This window comes from Rissa tridactyla, chromosome 17 (assembly GCF_028500815.1).
Source record: "Rissa tridactyla isolate bRisTri1 chromosome 17, bRisTri1.patW.cur.20221130, whole genome shotgun sequence".
In the NCBI taxonomy this organism is placed as follows: domain Eukaryota; kingdom Metazoa; phylum Chordata; class Aves; order Charadriiformes; family Laridae; genus Rissa; species Rissa tridactyla.
Window position 1 is genome coordinate 186904 of NC_071482.1, and position 17084 is coordinate 203987.

The 17084-nt window shown below is 60.6% G+C and overlaps 1 protein-coding gene across 6 annotated transcripts in view; it reads right to left on the bottom strand.

Moving 5' to 3' along the window:
* The window catches only part of BCL9L (BCL9 like), a 69721-nt gene that overhangs the window by 21599 nt on the left and 31038 nt on the right, over window positions 1–17084 (bottom strand). For 3 of the 6 annotated variants that reach the window (XM_054222840.1, XM_054222837.1, XM_054222839.1), the window contains exon 4: window positions 6462–6562. The exons of the other annotated variants lie outside the window; for them this stretch is intronic. In XM_054222840.1, coding sequence (XP_054078815.1) covers window positions 6462–6562 — 101 coding nt within the window. The remainder of the gene's footprint in view (window positions 1–6461; window positions 6563–17084) is intronic. 6 annotated transcript variants of the gene reach the window in all.

Here is a 17084-nt window from a genome sequence, read left to right on the forward strand (position 1 = left end):
CCGTCCTGGCACTAAATGCGACGTGCAAAGGACACACTTGCACAAAAAGCAAAGGGAGGGGCAGCTGTGGGCAGCAAACCGCCCGGACCGCAGCACCGCGGCTGCGCTCCTGAGCACACGTCGGGACCCCAGCTCACCTGGGGAGGGGGAGCAGACAGAGAAACGCCGGCAAGGGGGGGAAAAGCAAGGCTGGTAGTTCCAGCACCTTGCCCCGGCGCTGCCCTCTGCCAGAGGAGACGCCGGAGCATCGCCAAGCGCTCCTGCAGGGTTACAAACACCAGGCCCAGCACGCAGCGCAGCCAGGGCTCTATATTTAAACCCCGGCTGAGGTCACTTCCTTTTCCCAGCAGCTCCCTCCAGCCCCCACCCCGTCGCCTCTCCTATTTGCATGCCATCGTGACTAAGGCACATCGGGGTTTAAGGTCAGAGGCGAAGCGGCCGCGCATCTGCCTCGCAGGAAATTCCACCCTGGGAAACCCTTCACCTTCCCAGCGCTGACCGTACCGGCGCGGGCAGCGGAGATCCCACCGCTGAGCGGGGGCGGCTGCCGCGGGTGGCACCGGGACCCCAGCGCTGGGCTGAAGAGGGAGGAAGGGTCGCAGAGGAGAGGGGAGCCCGCGCTCCCCCCACCCGGCTGCACCGTCAGAGCCTGGGCTTGCGCCGCTCCGCAGCGGGGTTTCCCCACTGCGCACCCCGAAAGGGCAGCTGCTCCACCTCCTCACCACACTTCACCTCCCAGAAGCCTCCTCCGCACCTCAAGCTGAAATTCCCCAGCTTCTCCCATGCGGGGGGCGCGAAGAGGCACGGCCTTCCCCCACAGACCCAGCCCCACGCCCCAGGGGCTGCTGTGCCCTTAATACAACCCCCCCCGCAGCTCACCGAGCTCCTCCAGACACACGACGATCTAACCCTGACCCAGGCTTCCGACCGCCCCACGAGAAATAGGCAGAAAGAGGCAGAAATCGCCCCATCTCGCCAACTGCAGCCCCCCGGGGGGGACAGCGAGACCCCTGTTGAACCGCAGCCATACACCCACAGACAGGGAGGAGGGACCCAACAGCAGCCTGTCCCGGGGGCTGCCTGCAGAGAGCCTCCCTTCTCCACCAACCGAGATGGTTCAGTAACTTACACCATGCAGAGTGGGCACCGGCTTCTGGCACCCCCCCAAGCCCCCGGGCCTGAGGCTCGCAGGAGGCTTTGGGGCTTGCAGTGGGCTCTGCCCAGAGCCCAGGTGCCTGGACTCGGGCACATCAAGCTCTGCAGCAGTTTTGTTTGTATTTGGTACAGTAACCGGGGCCATCGAGTGCTCCCAGGTCAGCCCTTGGCCCTCCACACTCAACTCTAGTTATGCTGTTATTTAAAAACCAGAGTATATCAAAAAGAAAAGTTATTGCATCAACAAAGACTGAGGTGTAAAGGCAAAGATTTGCAAAAATTCTGCAAATGCAAAAAGAGCACAAAGGCTACCCAGTGGGAGAAGCGGAGATAACATATCTTTAGGAAGCAGGGTGACTGTTTAGGTTATGATATAAGCAAAGTAGCTGCGGGGCTTCCAGTTGAACTAATTGGTGACGCTTGCATGGTATCTACTGGGTTTCAAAGTTCTCGGCTGTCTGGATCACCGAGCCGATTCACAAGTCTCTGAGCTCGCACACGACATGCCGGGATCGACATCTCCGGAGACCAACAGACAGAAAGTTTCCCGTATGCAGTCTTGGCATGCCAGCCAAATGCCTCTTCCTCTCCCCCATCCCACGGATTCTGGAGAGGAAACCTGTGGCAGAGCAGAGGTGCTGAGGCAGCCCTATCATCCCTGGGGAAGCATCACTGCTACCGAAAGACGAGCAGCACGGAGCCGGCCAGCAGAGAGGGCTGCGGGTGCCCAGCTCCTCTGGCTGGTGACAGGGTGCTCGCCGTCCTCTGCGGCACACGGACACCACGCTCTGGCTCTGTGCCTGCCCCCCGGCAGCGTCGGCACACCGGCAGGCATGCCCGCACCCTCCAAGGCTGCGCCTTTACAACAACAGGAACCAGAAGCCACAGCAGGCCACCAGCAGCTCGTTGGGCCGCGATCACGTTACAGGACAGGAAGGAAGAAGGCACTTTGATCAGGCTGGAATCGCTTTAAACAGCTTCCACACCGATACCTCAGCCACTGGAATTAGCACCTCGGCACCCCAAACGTCCCGTTCCTATCGACGCGTCCTGCTCTGGCACGCGCGCCGGGGCCAGAGCAACACGGCGGCCGGCAGCCGCTCCGGGGCCAGCTGAGGGCTGCTCCCAAAGACGGTCAGGGCAGCCAGCAGCCTGGACGAAGGCACGGAGCCTCCCCACGCCTCGTCGGAGGAAACCAAGGCTCAGCGGGGCCCTGCCTCTCCATGTACATCGTCCCCACAGGCGTGTGACAGCAAAACAGCAACAACCGGCAGGTTTGGAGGCAGCCGCTGCCCTGCAGCTCCCCGCTGCATTCCCAAGGGTGGCAGGAGCTCCTCCACCTGCCCTCGGGACCTCCTGCTCCACACAGGCCCTGCTGCTGGCAGGCAGAGGGTTAACGATGCCCAGGGAGCTGCAGGCAGCCTCCTCCTTGCCCTCTCAGGAACAATGGGGCCATTGTGGGAGGCCAGGCAAGTGTGGGCAGATCCCTGGGACTGGCAGTTACCCACTGGGTGGGTCGTTACTGCCACGAACTCTCCTCCTCCTTCGCTCAGGTAGGAGGAGAGCGGTGGCTGCCACGCACCCTGGAAGCAAACAGGGCCAGCTCAGCCGCAGGAATGCCATGCCAGCATGCCCGGTGGCCCCGCCGAGCAACCTCGCTCCTACCAATTTGTCTGGGTACAAAATGCAGCCAGACAGCCACAGGCGCAAAGCTGCCAGCCGACACCAGCGTGCAGCAGACCAGACTGCGAGCCGGCTGCCGAGCGCTGCCAGCACCGCACCTGGGTCTCCAAGCAGGATCAGCTGCACGCTCGGCATGCACTACAGGGGAGCTGGAGCACGAGGAACCAGGGTTTTCTCACCCCAAAGTCCCATTTCAACGGCGGGTGCAAGTGCTGACCTGGGACCAAGAACTCCTGGGAAACCCGTGAACTCCTCGCCTTGACACAGAGGAGCGCAGTGAGAACGCGCCGCGTGCGGGGCTATGACAGTGAGGCTTTCCAAGCCCCCACAGTCTGAAACTGGCATGCGTAAGCAAGGGAGCAAGCAGCTCCAGCGTATTCCCACTCTCCTACAGATTTGCATCTCCCGGCCCCAGCACGTCAGTGCAAAGAGAACGCGGGATGCTCCGAATCCACAGCCCCAAGACACAGAGCTGATGCCCAACACAGCGGCAGCACCGCTGGGAAGTCCTACGCCAAGGCCCTCTGTCATGCTCCCAGCCTTTCCAGCAGAGCTTCGTGCCCCCCTGGGCACGGGACCAGGGTACACAACAACGAACTCAGCTCACCGAAGTGTACACTCAGCATCGGCGTGAAACCCTTGGCCAGGAACCCAACTCTGGACGAACAGCCCGAGTTACAGCCGCCGCACGCTGCCTCCAACATCAGACGCAGCTCCAGCTGGTCCGCAGGAGTGCGGCGGTGCAAGGAAAAGTGTAAAACAGCCCCGTATGGCTCGGCACTGCCTCCCCGGGACCCCCCATGCTGGGCACAAGCCTGCAGGCGACGCTGCAGAGTGCTGCTCCAAACGTCCGGATTAGTCTGAGTTCCGACAAGGGGAAGGTGCAGCTCAGGTGCACGCCGCTGCGCACAACTGCTGCAGCTCGAACCCTACGGGACTGACTGCCCATCCGTGTGGGAGATGCGTCCCGTTCCACGCGACGCGGCAGCTTCCTCCCCCATCTCACAACTAGACTCGAGCTTCCCATTTTCAGAAGCGCAAACACAGGCCGTCGCAATTCTCTGACCCGGCAGCACCAGCTCTGCCAGCTGTCCCCATCTCCGTCTCTTTTCCACCCAGTCTCCCGGCGCCCCACACCAGCTCGGGAGCGCCACCGCTCCCCCGTTTTCCTGGAGCCAGGCTGACAAGCAGCCTGAGCGGGCTCGGGCAGCTCCCTAGGGCTGCACCCCAGGTCGTGCTTTCAGAGCCGGAGCCTTCTCCCCTGCAACTCCCAGATAACTATTCTGTCATTTCTTCACGTTTCCCACCTGAGGGCATCGCTTTCTTCCTTGCCCCCAGATCGCTCTCTCCTGCTGCTGTTACTCGGCTCCGCCAAGCCCACTTCAAGACATGCTATACAAGTTAAATACAAGTTAAATACAACACTGCTTCGGGTCCCGAACAGGAGGCTGGCTGCTCTCAAAGAAAGGGCTACGAATAGACCTGTCGACGTAAACGCGCTGTGCTCCCCGCGTTGCAGACAGCTCCGTTCAACAAACCAGCGCAGCCCTGCAGATGGATTTTGTTCTTCCCCAAATGCTTGAGCAAAAGGGCCCAAGACGAGCGCAGGTAAAAACTGACGGATCTGACAGGGTAGGGTTTCGTCTGTGTATCTCTGTAAGACAGCAGGCGTGAGAGAAAACACAATCTCTCCTTCCAACATGGAAAAGGAAAAATCTGGGTAACCTCTGGCAAAAACAGAAAAGAAAAAAAAAAAAAAGAGAAAAAAAAATCAGGGCAGGAGGGACAAAACAATCTTTGTCCTCATTTTGCTGGTCACGCAAGCACAGGGCGGCCTCAGTACCCGCTGCCCCAGCTCGGACAGCAAGTAATAAGCACGACCGGCCCAGTTTCACCGAGGCTTATAGAAACCCGGCTCTACGGTGCAGGGAAAGCCGCAACCCTGCACTCGAGAAAGAGGTAGAGCATAGATGGGATTTCCAGACTACACTGATAATCGGCTCACGGAAACCAGCTAGGACAGCACACCCTGGCGGGTCACCGCCCGGCTCCACCACGTTCACTTCGGAGGCTGTTCCTTTAAACACGGCTCCAGAGACCACACAAGGGTTAAATCTGCCTATAAATATCTGTTCTCAGCAGGGCTGCTGCTCTGAACCCTCCAGCCATCTGTTCTAGCTTTCCCCCATCTAAGACTCTAACATCTGAAACACGCTCACAATTCTTAGGAGTGCTCCCAAAAATAGACCGGCGCTGTGGCTCAGCTCTGTCGCCTGCGAGCGCGGGAGCATGTCTGCCCGCGCCTGTGCCGGCACAAGCCCGGAGCTGTGCGAATACGAACACGTCTGCCTCTGCCATGGCGAGCAGGCCCGCACCAGCACGGCTCTATTTGCATCCGTGCCGGCGTGGGTGTGCCTGCTTAACCGCAGATCCATGCGAATCCGCACGAGCGTGTTCACGCTGGTACGAACCTGCATCTGTCCGCGTGTGTGCGTCTGTGCCGGCGCGTGGGCGTGAGAGAACGTGGAAGCCTCTCGCCAGCGGCCGCGACGGCAGCCCTGCCGTGCCCTCTTCCCTGGGACATGGCCGGGCACCTCTCCCGTCGCTTGGCCTCAGCGCCAACCAGGCTGTCCTGCGAGGTCCCGCTGTCCCCCGGCCCGGGGGGCAATCCAGCCGGCCAGCCCGCCCTGTGGCACAGCAGGGCAGGGAGGACGCCGGTTCTCTCCTTCAACGCTTGGCTCAGCAAATTCAGCAACTCCACCTCCGGGCACCAGAACCTCGCTGCGAAAGCAAGTAAAGCCTGATCTGCGTAAGGCCGGAGACACGCCACCCTGCTCGCATCCAGCTGGGGCTTGCAGGATTTCCTCAAGCGCTCTGCGGAGAGAGCCGGGGCAAGGCTCCTGCTGCAGACATGACAGCTTTCTCCTGGAGCAGAGTGGGCTCCAAGTCTCTCATAGCTCTTTCCAAATACCAAAGACATCGGTAGGTCTACCCTTCCGACTGCCAAGGCCATTAGTCTCACTCCACACCGGCAAATCCAGGAGATAACGATCATCTTCAGGCTCACAAGGCAAAATGGGAAACGAGCTGTCCGCTCCCAAAGCCGGACACATTGTCCTGGAGCAGAGCCTCCTCCCGAGCACCCTCAGGGCACAGTGCTGCCCACCTGCTCTGCGCCAAGCACAGCTCCTATTCAAACGCCCATCATTCAGTGGGGACCATCCCAAAGCAGCTCATCCCCGGCTGCTGGCCCTGCTGACACCCATCACAGGGCAACGTACACGCAGAGCCACAGGGAGGGGACAACCCGTGTCCATCCTCCACGTCGTGATGACAGCCCGAGGATCACACGACAACTAGATTCTCATCTCTAACTAGTTCCACAAGAGTGACTTTCCCTTCCAGACCGAGTAAAACTACAGACGAAGCCCCGAAGTGCCCGGCCGCAGGACGGGACGGTGCTATCTGAGGGCGCTCTGCTTCTGCCCGTCGCGAAGCCCCAGGGCAAGGTGGCGGGGAATGCTGCCACAACGCGGCACGTGCGGAGCTAAACCTCCTCGACCAACGCGCGCACACAGAGCCCACAGGTGAGAAACACGGCGGGGGCTCTCTCAAGCCTGTACCTGCACACGTGGGCTGGCGGAAGGGACCGAGGCTGCCACACCAGAGCGCTGCACCACTGGCGAGTCGTTCGGCTTTTCCTGGAGTGCATTCCAAAGGGAACCTGGCAGGTAGGAAGGGCAGAAAGTACATACCACCACAGTTTTGCTCAGGGTTTGCCAAGCTGCCCAGCCTCTTCAAGCCCGCGGATGCACTTGTGATAGCCAGCTAGCTCCAACAACTATAAGCAAGGCTTTCTGAGAAGCCTAAAACGCAGGTACACCTGACAACTCGGGTGACAATGTAAATGGCAGGAGCTTGAAATTCCAGCTCTTCTCTTCAGGCTTTGGCAGGGAGATGTGCTGGGAAACAGCCTCAGCAGACCGAGTCAACAGAGCTACACTCTATTTCTGACAGAGGGAAAAAAACCTCATTGATCCAGGTATTGATTTGATGCGGGAGTTTGTGTTTGTTTAAAAGTTTGCCCATGGGTCAGACCTTGTTACAAGCGCCTTTCCCAGTGATGAGGTTAGAAACAGACTGTGCCAAACTCCGGTCACCTGCCTGGGGAGCGGAATGGAAGCAGGTGTGGAAGTTAAGTAGCCCCTCGGGGATGCTTCCCTCCTCCGCTCCCCCAACATTAAAAAACATCTCGTTGGGTGGAGGAGCACCACAAACAGCTGTGAGGCAGCACCGGCGTTGCGAGGAGTACAGCGCAATTAGGGTGCAAACGGGGGGCCGAAGGCCAGGCAGTTTGTCAGAGGGTTCAGATCACGAGGTGGATTTAAACAGCAGATCCATGTCTGGATTATTCCCCCCCCCTTTCTCTCAGAAAGAGCACTGGGATTTCAGGATCCCCACAGGATCCGACCAGGCAAGGGCCCGAGAACCGGAAAATCGCGCTGACCAGGACAACACGGAACTGACAACTCTTGCTTCTTTCTCTCCGGCAAAAGCAAAAGCAAAAGCAGGTGAGTGCCAGGATCAAGCCGGTACCCACTAACACAGACAACCTCCAAAAGCACCGCGCACATGAATGACCGCAGGAGACGCGTCCCCAGCAGCTACCTCCTGACCTCAAAGCTCCTTCCCTTACTGCCCAGCAAACGTGCAGCGTTCATTGCCCTCCGCTCATTTCCAGCCCCAGAAACCTCTGCCAACAAACGCCAGATCCCAGCAGCACTTCTCACTTTTCCTCGTGGCTTCTGTCCTGCTATCACAGTTCCTGCACGAGCCGCAGACGCGTGCACGCTGCAGCGTAGCTGCCTCCAGCGGTACGGTATAGGCAGGGCCACCGACCGTCGGAGAAGAGGTGGGGGCACAGCTAAGAGCGCAGGGAGACATCTTCTAGGGACTGAGATAGCTATCGCTCCCCTCACATCTGCATTCCCCACGTGACATGTGGCAAAGCGGCTCGGCCTTGCCAGGAGCTCGCAGACTCGAGCCTCCTTGTGCACCTTTAAGTTCCCTTCGTTTCAACAGAGCAAAACGCTCTGGAGGATTTATTTTGCCTTTTATATTTCTTAGCCCATCACATTCCTTCCTGCTAAAATAAAAAGCAGTAAATCATTTTCTCCCCTTCCCTGCCTTTGCTGCCTTGGAAGTGTGTCTCGCAATTGAGCGGTGATATATGACGGAAGAAGCAGCAAACTAGTTCAGACCAGCACGGGTATCCTCAGATACCCGCACGGCTCACAGCAGCCAGCCGCCCGCTTGCTCTCACGCGGCCCTCTTGCTCAAGTACACAGAAGCCAGAGTCAGGCTGGAGCGTTTGCTGCGATTCATGCATCCAAAATAGCAAAAAATCAACATACAAATTAAGAAAATCTGTCACCGAAACCAACCGGACAATTTGCATCTGAAAACTGCTCTCGCCCGAGGAGCCTCCTTTGTTGGCTCAGTAATTTTTACTCCCACGAGGTGCCACACGCTCGGGCGCCTGGTGACCCCCGGGGGCTAGGACACACAGCCAGGTCCCACGACCTGTCACGCAGTTCAGGCTGGGACACAGGCTCGCCACAAGCACGGAGCCGAGCTGGCAGCGCTGGGATCACACCAGCCCCAGCGCCATCTCCCCTCCACCCTGGGAACGGGTCACGAGGCCGCCCGCGGAAGCTGGATGCAAAGGGAGTAAAACGGTTGATGGCCAAGCCACAGGGCAGAAACCCACCCCCTGTGCAGGCACCCTGCTCCTGCTCAAGCCCAGACACATCTGCGTGCAGGGATACACGCAGCAGGAGCAGGAGGTGGGACAGTGACTGGGGGCTTCCCCGAAAAGCCGAGGCTGAACACGCCTGCTCCCCCCTCGACGACACGGTGTCTGGCTGCCCCTCGACAAGGTGTCGGGCCGTACACACAGGAGGGTTACAGAACAGAATCACAGAATGGTTTGGGTGGGAAGGGACCTTAAAGCTCATCTAGTTCCAACTCCCCTGCCCTGGGCAGGGACACCTCCCACCAGCCCAGGCTGCTCCAAGCCCCGTCCAACCTGGCCTTGAACCCCTCCAGGGATGGGGCAGCCACAGCCGCTCTGGGCAACCTCTGGGGTTGTTAGCTCCCGTCTTCCCAGTGAAAGAGCTGACCCCAGGATGCATTTCAACCAGCCACGCCTGCAACATGGCAGCATTTATAAACACTCGGGAGCAACGCTTCGCCTCTCACCTCCTCCTGCCCTCAAAGCCAGCCCACGGCCAGCACGGATCCCGGGTACCAGCGGCCGAGGGAAACCCGCTCCTCAGCTCCCGTCCTCCCAGGCCTGGCCTTGGGCAAGACGTTTCACCGCTCCATATCCCTCCATCTAAGTGCCCGTCGGAGAGCGGACGCTGCCGTCGAAGGCCTGGGCGCAGCGGGCAGCTCCCCCTCCTCCCGGGCAGCATCACCACAGGCAGGAGCAAGGCGGCAAAAGCGGGCTGCCATCCTACACCTTCTCCCCCTACACCGATCCTGAAAACAAAAACCAGCTTCCACTTGTCCCAGCCCCAAGAGAGGAGGAGGCAGAAAGAGGTTTGTTGTCAATACATGAAACTGTCGCTAAGTGAAGGAGAAAAAAAATCCGGGGGGGAAGGGGGGAGAACGAGGGAGGGGACAAAACCGCATTTTTACTGCTGGTGGCCAGCCAGCTGACTGACTCAGCCAGTTTGGTCGCCTGCCATATAGTTTTAAAAACAAAACCAAGCTCTCGGAGAGGGGAGAGAAGGGATTTCGGATGAATGTGCTTTTTTGTTGCATGTCGAGCAGATCCTAGACCGGCCCAAGACGTGTTTCGGAAAATGGCTTCCCTGCCACATGGTGCCCAGGGGCTCGGCGCAGAGCAAGGAGCAGCTCAGGTCCGCCACCGCTGCCGCGCTGCCGGCACCAGGCTCCCGCCACAGCACCGCTCCCGTCGAAATGCCGTGTCTGAAAAGAAGTGCTGGGAAAGAAAGCCTGAGGCTCCAGGGCTGCTCCCCAGAGCTGGTTCCCTACAGCCACCTCCAGGGCTGGAGACGGGGTCCCCAGGCAGGTGCCGTCTGCCCGTCAGGCGGCACAGCCAAGGCCAGGGCGGCTGGCTGCCTCCGAGGCGTCCCGCATCTGCCGGGAAGGGAGCTGTGCGGTAGGCTGCCTGCCGCTGCGGCCGCTCTCAGGACACGGGATGGGGCAGCTCCCTACCTTCGCCTGCTCCCCGCCGGAGGAATGCGCGCAGGAGGTGGGAGGAGCGGGGAAGAGGTTGTTTTGAAATACCAGCTCCCGTTTTATTTATCTGGATCCCACAGTGCCCATGGCACGGTAGCCGCTCGTAACGAGCGCTTTCTGTTCCCAAAGTGCTGTACAAACACGAACACGCGCTCCCCACGCCCTTCGCGGCAACGCAACGCGCTGGCACGCTCAGCACGGCACCAGACACGCCGAGCTCGCCGCCCCACGCCGGCGCGGCGCTTCCACACAACTGGATAGTCATGAAATCGTACGTGAACAAGCCGTACTTGGCACTTTGCAGCTGCAGCAGGCATTACAAACACGAGCTGGTGAAGCCTCGTGAGCCTCCCACGCAGTGATCTCCCATAGAAACTGGCCAGCCTCCCTGGAGATTAATCCCTCGCTCACTGCGGGGAGCGCAGACAGAGTAAGTTACCTAAGGAGATGACGACAGGTAAGTGCAAACCCTGTGGCTCTTGCTCCCGCGCCAAGACAGCGGAAGGGAGGCACAGAAAACCCAAGGCCTTGCCCAAAGCTGTCCCAGCCACCAGCAAAGCCGTCAAGAAAACCTTTGCCCTTCGGCTCCCGGCGCTCAGCGTGGACACTACAGCAGCAACCGCGAAGCCTGGCTGCCAGCAGCGCCGCGCCGGCCTCACCGGGGCTCCGGAGAGCGGTGCAGGCCTGCACCCACCCCACGGGCAGGGGAACGGGGGCCGGCGCCCCCGGGGATTGCTGCGGAGGGGCAGCCGGTGACCCTGCCGCGGCCAGCACCGGCACAGGCAGGAGACCAACGCGAGGACAGCTGCCCAGCCGGACGGGACCCTCGAGCTGTCCCCAGCCGCCAGCCTGGGGGGAAGAGCCCAGCCTCGCCACCGGAGATGTTTCTGATTTGAGCAGAAGGAGCAAGACGCGGGGCTGGGGGCAGGGGAGGGGAGCGACGGGTAGAAGTTTGCAGCGGAGCTAAAAGGGGAGATTTAGTAACTGTCGGAAAAAATGGCTGCTTTATTGCAGGCAGCTTGTAAACCCTGGAGCCTGAAGGTCTGGGAGTAATTTCTGCCTCCCACGTGCTGGGCTCAGTTTGTACTGGGGGTCAGAGGGCAGCGCTTTTCCAAAGCATTCTGGGAAAGACGCCAACTGGAGCAAGCTGCGAAACACCGCTCCTGCGGCTGCGAGCGGGACGGAGCGCGCCGTTAACCCTTCGCGGGGCCATCCCTCCCCTCCGCCTCTCCTGCCGCCCTCCCTCCAGCGCGGGCAGAGCAGGGCAGATACTGCGGACCCGCCGGGGTCGGCCTCCCAGAGCCCAGCACCAGTCCCCGCAGCCCAAACACCTGCCTCTGCCACGCCACTGCCCACCAAGTCATAGAGTCAATCACAGAATCAACCACAGAATTGGAAGGGACCTTAAAGATCATCTAGTTCAACCTTCCTGCCCTGGGCAGGGACACCTCCCACCAGCCCAGGTTGCTCCAAGCCCCGTCCAACCTGGCCTTGAACCCCTCCAGGGATGGGGCAGCCACAGCTGCTCTGGGCAACCTGGGCCAGGGGCTCACCACCCCCACGGCCAAGAATTTCTGCCTCGGATCTCATCTCAATCTCCCCTCTGTCAGTGTAAAACCCTTCCCCCTCGACCCATGGCTCCCCTCCCTGCTCCAGAGTCCCTCCCCAGCTTTCCTGGAGCCCCTTGAGGGACTGGAAGGGGCTGGAAGGTCTCCCCGGAGCCTTCTCTCCTCCAGGCTGAACCCCCCCAGCTCTCCCAGCCTGTCCCACAGCAGAGGGGCTCCAGCCCTCCCAGCATCTCCGGGGCCTCCTCTGGCCCCGCTCCAACAGCTCCGTGTCCCTCCTGTGCTGAGGCCCCAGCGCTGGAGGCAGCACTGCAGGGGGGTCTCCCCAAGCAGAGCAGAGGGGCAGAATCCCCCCCTCGCCCTGCTGCCCACGCTGCTGGGGGTGCAGCCCGGCCCGCGGGGGGTTTCTGGGCTGCAAGTCACAACCGGGGGCGCTGACCGGGGCACCCACGGGAGAGAATGCTCCCATGGGCAGGGTCCTGCCAGGCTCCTGGCACCCCTTCTCCGCTCAAGGGAAGAGTGTCTTCCCAGGCCCTGGCGCTCCCTCTGCCTCCACTCTTGGGTGTTTCCTTCCCAGGGCGCCGCCATGCCCCGCTGATCTGGGGGAGGCAGCGACCGGCCTCCACCTGGCACCTTCTGCTTCTCCCCAGCATTGGGTAAACACCAGGACCTACCAGTCTTGCCTTGGGCTGCTGGTGATGCTCCCGTTTCCCCAGGGGGGCTTTAAAGGCTGCCTGCCAGGGCTCCCTTATCTCCTTAGCCCCCGCCTGCCGGGCTCCGGGACAGGGTCTGGCGGGCTGGGGCAGGCATGGCTTTGCTGTCTCACCCCTGCGACGCGGCGGCTCTGGATCACCTGTGCAGGCGAGAGCATGGCTTCCTGCAGCATTTCAGCTTCCTCTCCCGGGGATGTGTGCGAGCGTTTCTGGCCTGCAGCCCAGCCCCGCTGCCCCCACCCCACCGAGTATCCGCCAGCACACAAAGAGGAAGGGAGCTCAGTTCTGTTTCTCAGCGGCATCTCTCATCTTCCTCTCAGACGCATGCCCCATCTTTCCCTCGCTTCATCATCTCCTTCGTGCTCAGCGCCGTGCCGGCAAGGAGGAGGGGCCTGCGGTTACTGCCCAGGCAAACAGGAGACCCGAGCGCTCGACTGGGGTCCGATCCCCTCTTGGCCCTGCCCCTCTGTGCAGCAGCGCCAGTCCCGGCGGCCACAGACCAGTGCCCGCAAGCGTTATGATGGGCGCACCGGGCACCTTCCCTGGTGACACCCTGCCTGGCCCTTGCCGTTTGCTGTCAGCCAGGCGCCCTGCCCCAGCCTGGCCCCGCGGCTCCCATCTCTATCCCACATCCTTCACAGCCGCTCGGAGAACTTCACCGGCTCCTCCAGTGGCAGTTGCCCGGCTCTCCCGCTACCGACGCCTGGTGCGGGCATGTAACGCAGCCTGACTGACGGAAGCGGGGGACAGACCCTACTGTCAACTAAGCACATGCCGAGCAATGCCCCTCCGTAACACCACGCTTCCCCCGTGCTGGCAGGGGGGATCTGGCTGTGCCTCTGCCCCCCTCCACCGCAAAGACGGTCACAGCGCAGAAGATGATCCCTCTCCCTCCAAACGCAGACTTGTGCCTTCTTGTCTAAATCCCTTTGAATCGTGCTCGCATCTTTCTGATCCAGGTACAAAACGGCAAATTTCCCCACCGGCTTCGTTTATTCCATCCTTCCAAGCTCCTGTTTTCATGTCCCACCTGCAATCCCTCCAGCTCCTTCTTCCGAACCTGCCTTTACAGTCAGAGCTGCCGAATCCTCTTTCATCCCCTACCATCTCTTCTGACTAATCCACATACCTCAGCCCTCCTTCTGGGCTTTCCCCAAGATCACAGCCCAGCGTTGCCTTCATGCTCCCAGCTACTGCCTCACCAGTTTCAGGAGAAAAGGAGCTTGCTACAGCCCCCCATGCCCTCTTCATTAAATCCTTCCGCTCCATCCCTCCCAGCTCCTCCGCTCTCACCTCCGCGGAAGCCCCCAGGCTAGAAGCACATGGTGCAGCCAGGGCATCTCAGTGACCGTCCTGTTGGGGAACTGGCTTGGGGCAAAGACCTCCCCTCGGGCTACCACCACGCTTTCTGGTGCCAAGCGCGTACCCACAGCCGGGAACCCGGGGCCGCAGCACTGAGAGGCTGAAGTCACGAGAAATGCCACTGTGCAGGGCGGCCAAAGCGGCAGGACTGCTGAGCCTGGGGGTGGCTCTCAGGAGGCAGAAATCCGCAGCCCCGCTGCCCCCCACACCCCAGGCGCACGCCATCCCACCGCTCGGCCACAGCGGAAAGACGCAAACCTCCCTTCTCCCCGAAGGGGACGGATGAATACCTGGAATAGCGAACTTTGGCCCCCCGCCCAGCTGCGCGGGACAGACCCGCGCCAGACAGCGGCGCGAAGCATCCAGCCCTGGCACCATGGCCGCGGCTCACGGCTGACCTTGCCGCATCTGCTCCAGTCAAACGTCTCCGAGCTCTCTGCCCCAGCCTCCACGCCTGCCTCAGGCCCCAGGCGCTGGCTGGAGGCCTGCCAAGGAGAGGGCTGCCTGTTTGAATCACGAGCCAGAACCGGGTAAGCATCACCTTTAATAAGCCTTTCCCCTCCATCAGGCACCCTGATTTTTTTTTTTCCAGCTACGGTCTTGTGAGACGGAAGGCTGCTTGGAGCCGAGCCAGCAACCGGGGAAACCACCATTTCAAGGTCCTGCGAAGGAGCCTGTAGGAGCAGAAGGGAGCTTTGGTCGGGCGTGCGGGGGGTGATGCAAAGAGCAGGCTGTTCGCTGGGAAGCTGCTGCCGCTTGCCAGGAGGCGGTGGGGGAGGAGGCAGCAGATGTCCGCAGACAGCATTTGCCGAGAGCCTGCAGCGCTCCAGCCCAGCGAGGGGAGGAAGGCGGCGGCTGGTGCCACTGCTGCTGCATTGTAATTGAACAGGACAAACACGACAGTCTGCCGAGAAAGCTTACGCTGCCTTTCCCTCCGATAACCGCTGCGACAGCAATGGGAAGCGGCAGCCCCAGGACCCCAGCTGGGGGTCAGAGACAGACCTCGGGGTGGCCATCGAAAGACCTCAAACGCGGGAAGAAAAAGCCCTGCCATGAAGGCTCCAAGACCCTCCCCTCCTTCGCCGGGAAGCAGCGGTGGCTGCAAACCCTGGGGCAGCCGTCGTGCTGGGGCCGAGTCTGGCCACCGGGGCCCGGGCAAAGGCCACGGGCTACAGCCCACACACGGCCATTATCCCTGGCACACGCGACAGCCGGGCACTGACAGCCAGAGCCCGGGCAAGTGCCTGAGGATGGACGCACAGCGGATTCCCAGCAGAAAGAGGGAAAGAGCCCAGGAGCCCTGGCTGCAGCCTCCCCCTTTGGGCGCTGGAGCACCAGCCCCCGTTCCCCCCCTCCCTCTGCAAACAGAGGACACAGAACAGGGCCGCCGGCGCCGTGGCGGGCAGCCAGCAAGCCCAAGCCCAGCCGCGCTGCTCTCAGTGCGAGGTGCCGGCGGGGCTCAGAGGCGGCCCACGTGGCTCTCGTTTCCTGCCTCTGGGCAGGGGAGGTTGGCTTCCTCCCCACCCCACCGCAGCGACGCCGACCAGGGCGGCTCTGCACCCAGCAGCTACCCCGCAACCACCCCACAGGTTGTGTCCTGCACCGGGGATGCGGGGAGCCCGGCAGCGTCGGTCCGATGAGACAGACGTACGGTGGCGGGAGCAGCAGCTTAGAGAACCGGTCCCGTGGCACTGGGACACCCGAGGGCGGCAGCAGGTCCTAGGCAAGCACCATCCTCCCATGAGACAGCATCCTGACCATCACCAGGGTCTACACAACCCTCTCTGCCCGGGCTGTTCAAATGCACCTTCAAATCCCCAGAAAAATCGGCACTTGCCCGTTTGGGACGGAAGGAGCTGACTTCAGCCAGAGGGGTCTTTGGCTCATTAAGCGACCCCACCTTCAGGCTTGTTCGGATCAAATCAAGCAGTTCCTGGGCTCCTCCGAGAGCATACTGAGACGCGGTCTGGCACTTGGGTCCACTTGAGTCCTCTTAAAATAACAATTAATTGATATGCAAATCAGATGAGGCATTAGACCAGCCTACTGGCCAAGGGCGATGCACAGATTCCCCGCTATTTCACACTACGATCCCATCTCCCCCACGCCTCTGCCCCTTCCCAAGCTCAGGGCCGGCCGTTAGCCACAGCTCTCCAGAGCGGGGAGGACTCATAGAATCATAGAATTGCTGAGGTTGGAAGGGACCTTTAAGATCATCAAGTCCAACCTTTAACCTACCCTGACAAAAGCCACTTCTAAACCATGTCCTTAAGTGCCCCATCTACCCTCGTGGATGCACGCCTTGGTGCAGAAGGGAGCCTGCGTGGCACCTGCTCTTCTCGAGCCAGGCCCCAGCTCTGCCTCGTCCCCTCCCTGACCATCAGCACGTCACTCCTGGCAGGGGCACTGCCGGGCTCTCACCTCAAGCTGAGCCCAAGTCCGCTACGTGGGACAACAGAGCTGCTCCGCGCACGCCAACGCCTGTGCCCAGCGGGGAGGCAAGGAGGTAGCAAGAGAAGCAAGAGCCTGGCCTCCCGGCGTGTTTGCTATTGGGATTCTTCTATCAATTTCCAAGAGAGATCGATTCTTTGCACGCTCCCAACAGCTTTTCCAAGTATACTGCAAACAGCAACCACAGCCCCAGCCACTGCACCACCGCAGCCGGGAGCAGCCACAGATCAAAGACGGAAACAGCAGCCGTCCAACACGGTCAGGACCAGGACATGGAGGAAGAGCAACCCCAGAACATGCCATTACTCTTGGACACGCTCACCTCTCCTCTCTCCCCTTCCAACTAACCAACCCTCGGCTACAGCTACCCTTGTTTGCAGTCTTGTTTTCAATCTGAGGTTGGGCAGCGCAATTAACCTCTCCATCTGGTTGCAGCGAGATGAACACAAAGCTCGGCATCACCCGGACAGGGATCGGCAGCCCTGACGGATGCCGACATTGTCCCTTTCCACCGAGAGCGCTCAGAGCATGGCGTTGCCAGCGTCAGCCTGAGAACCGGGTGCTGGTTTGCTTCGCCGGTGTTAAACCTACCCGCCATGGACCTCCAAGGGCCTGCGGGCTACTGCCGCGAGTTCTGGGCAAGGTACTTGAGAAAGGCAGCCTGGTACTGCAATACCCTTAGATCTGTTGCACAGGGGCCCACACCAGCATCAGGAAAATAACCGGAGCCCTTAAAAAAAAAAAAAAAAAGCCTAAAACCCACCAATGCAAGTAATACATTTTAATCAGACCAGAACTTTGTGAAATTACTTTCGACTAAAAAGCATAACAAACTAACCAATAAACCTTTTCCACCAGCAGCTGAGACTCGCGGCATATTCCAAAA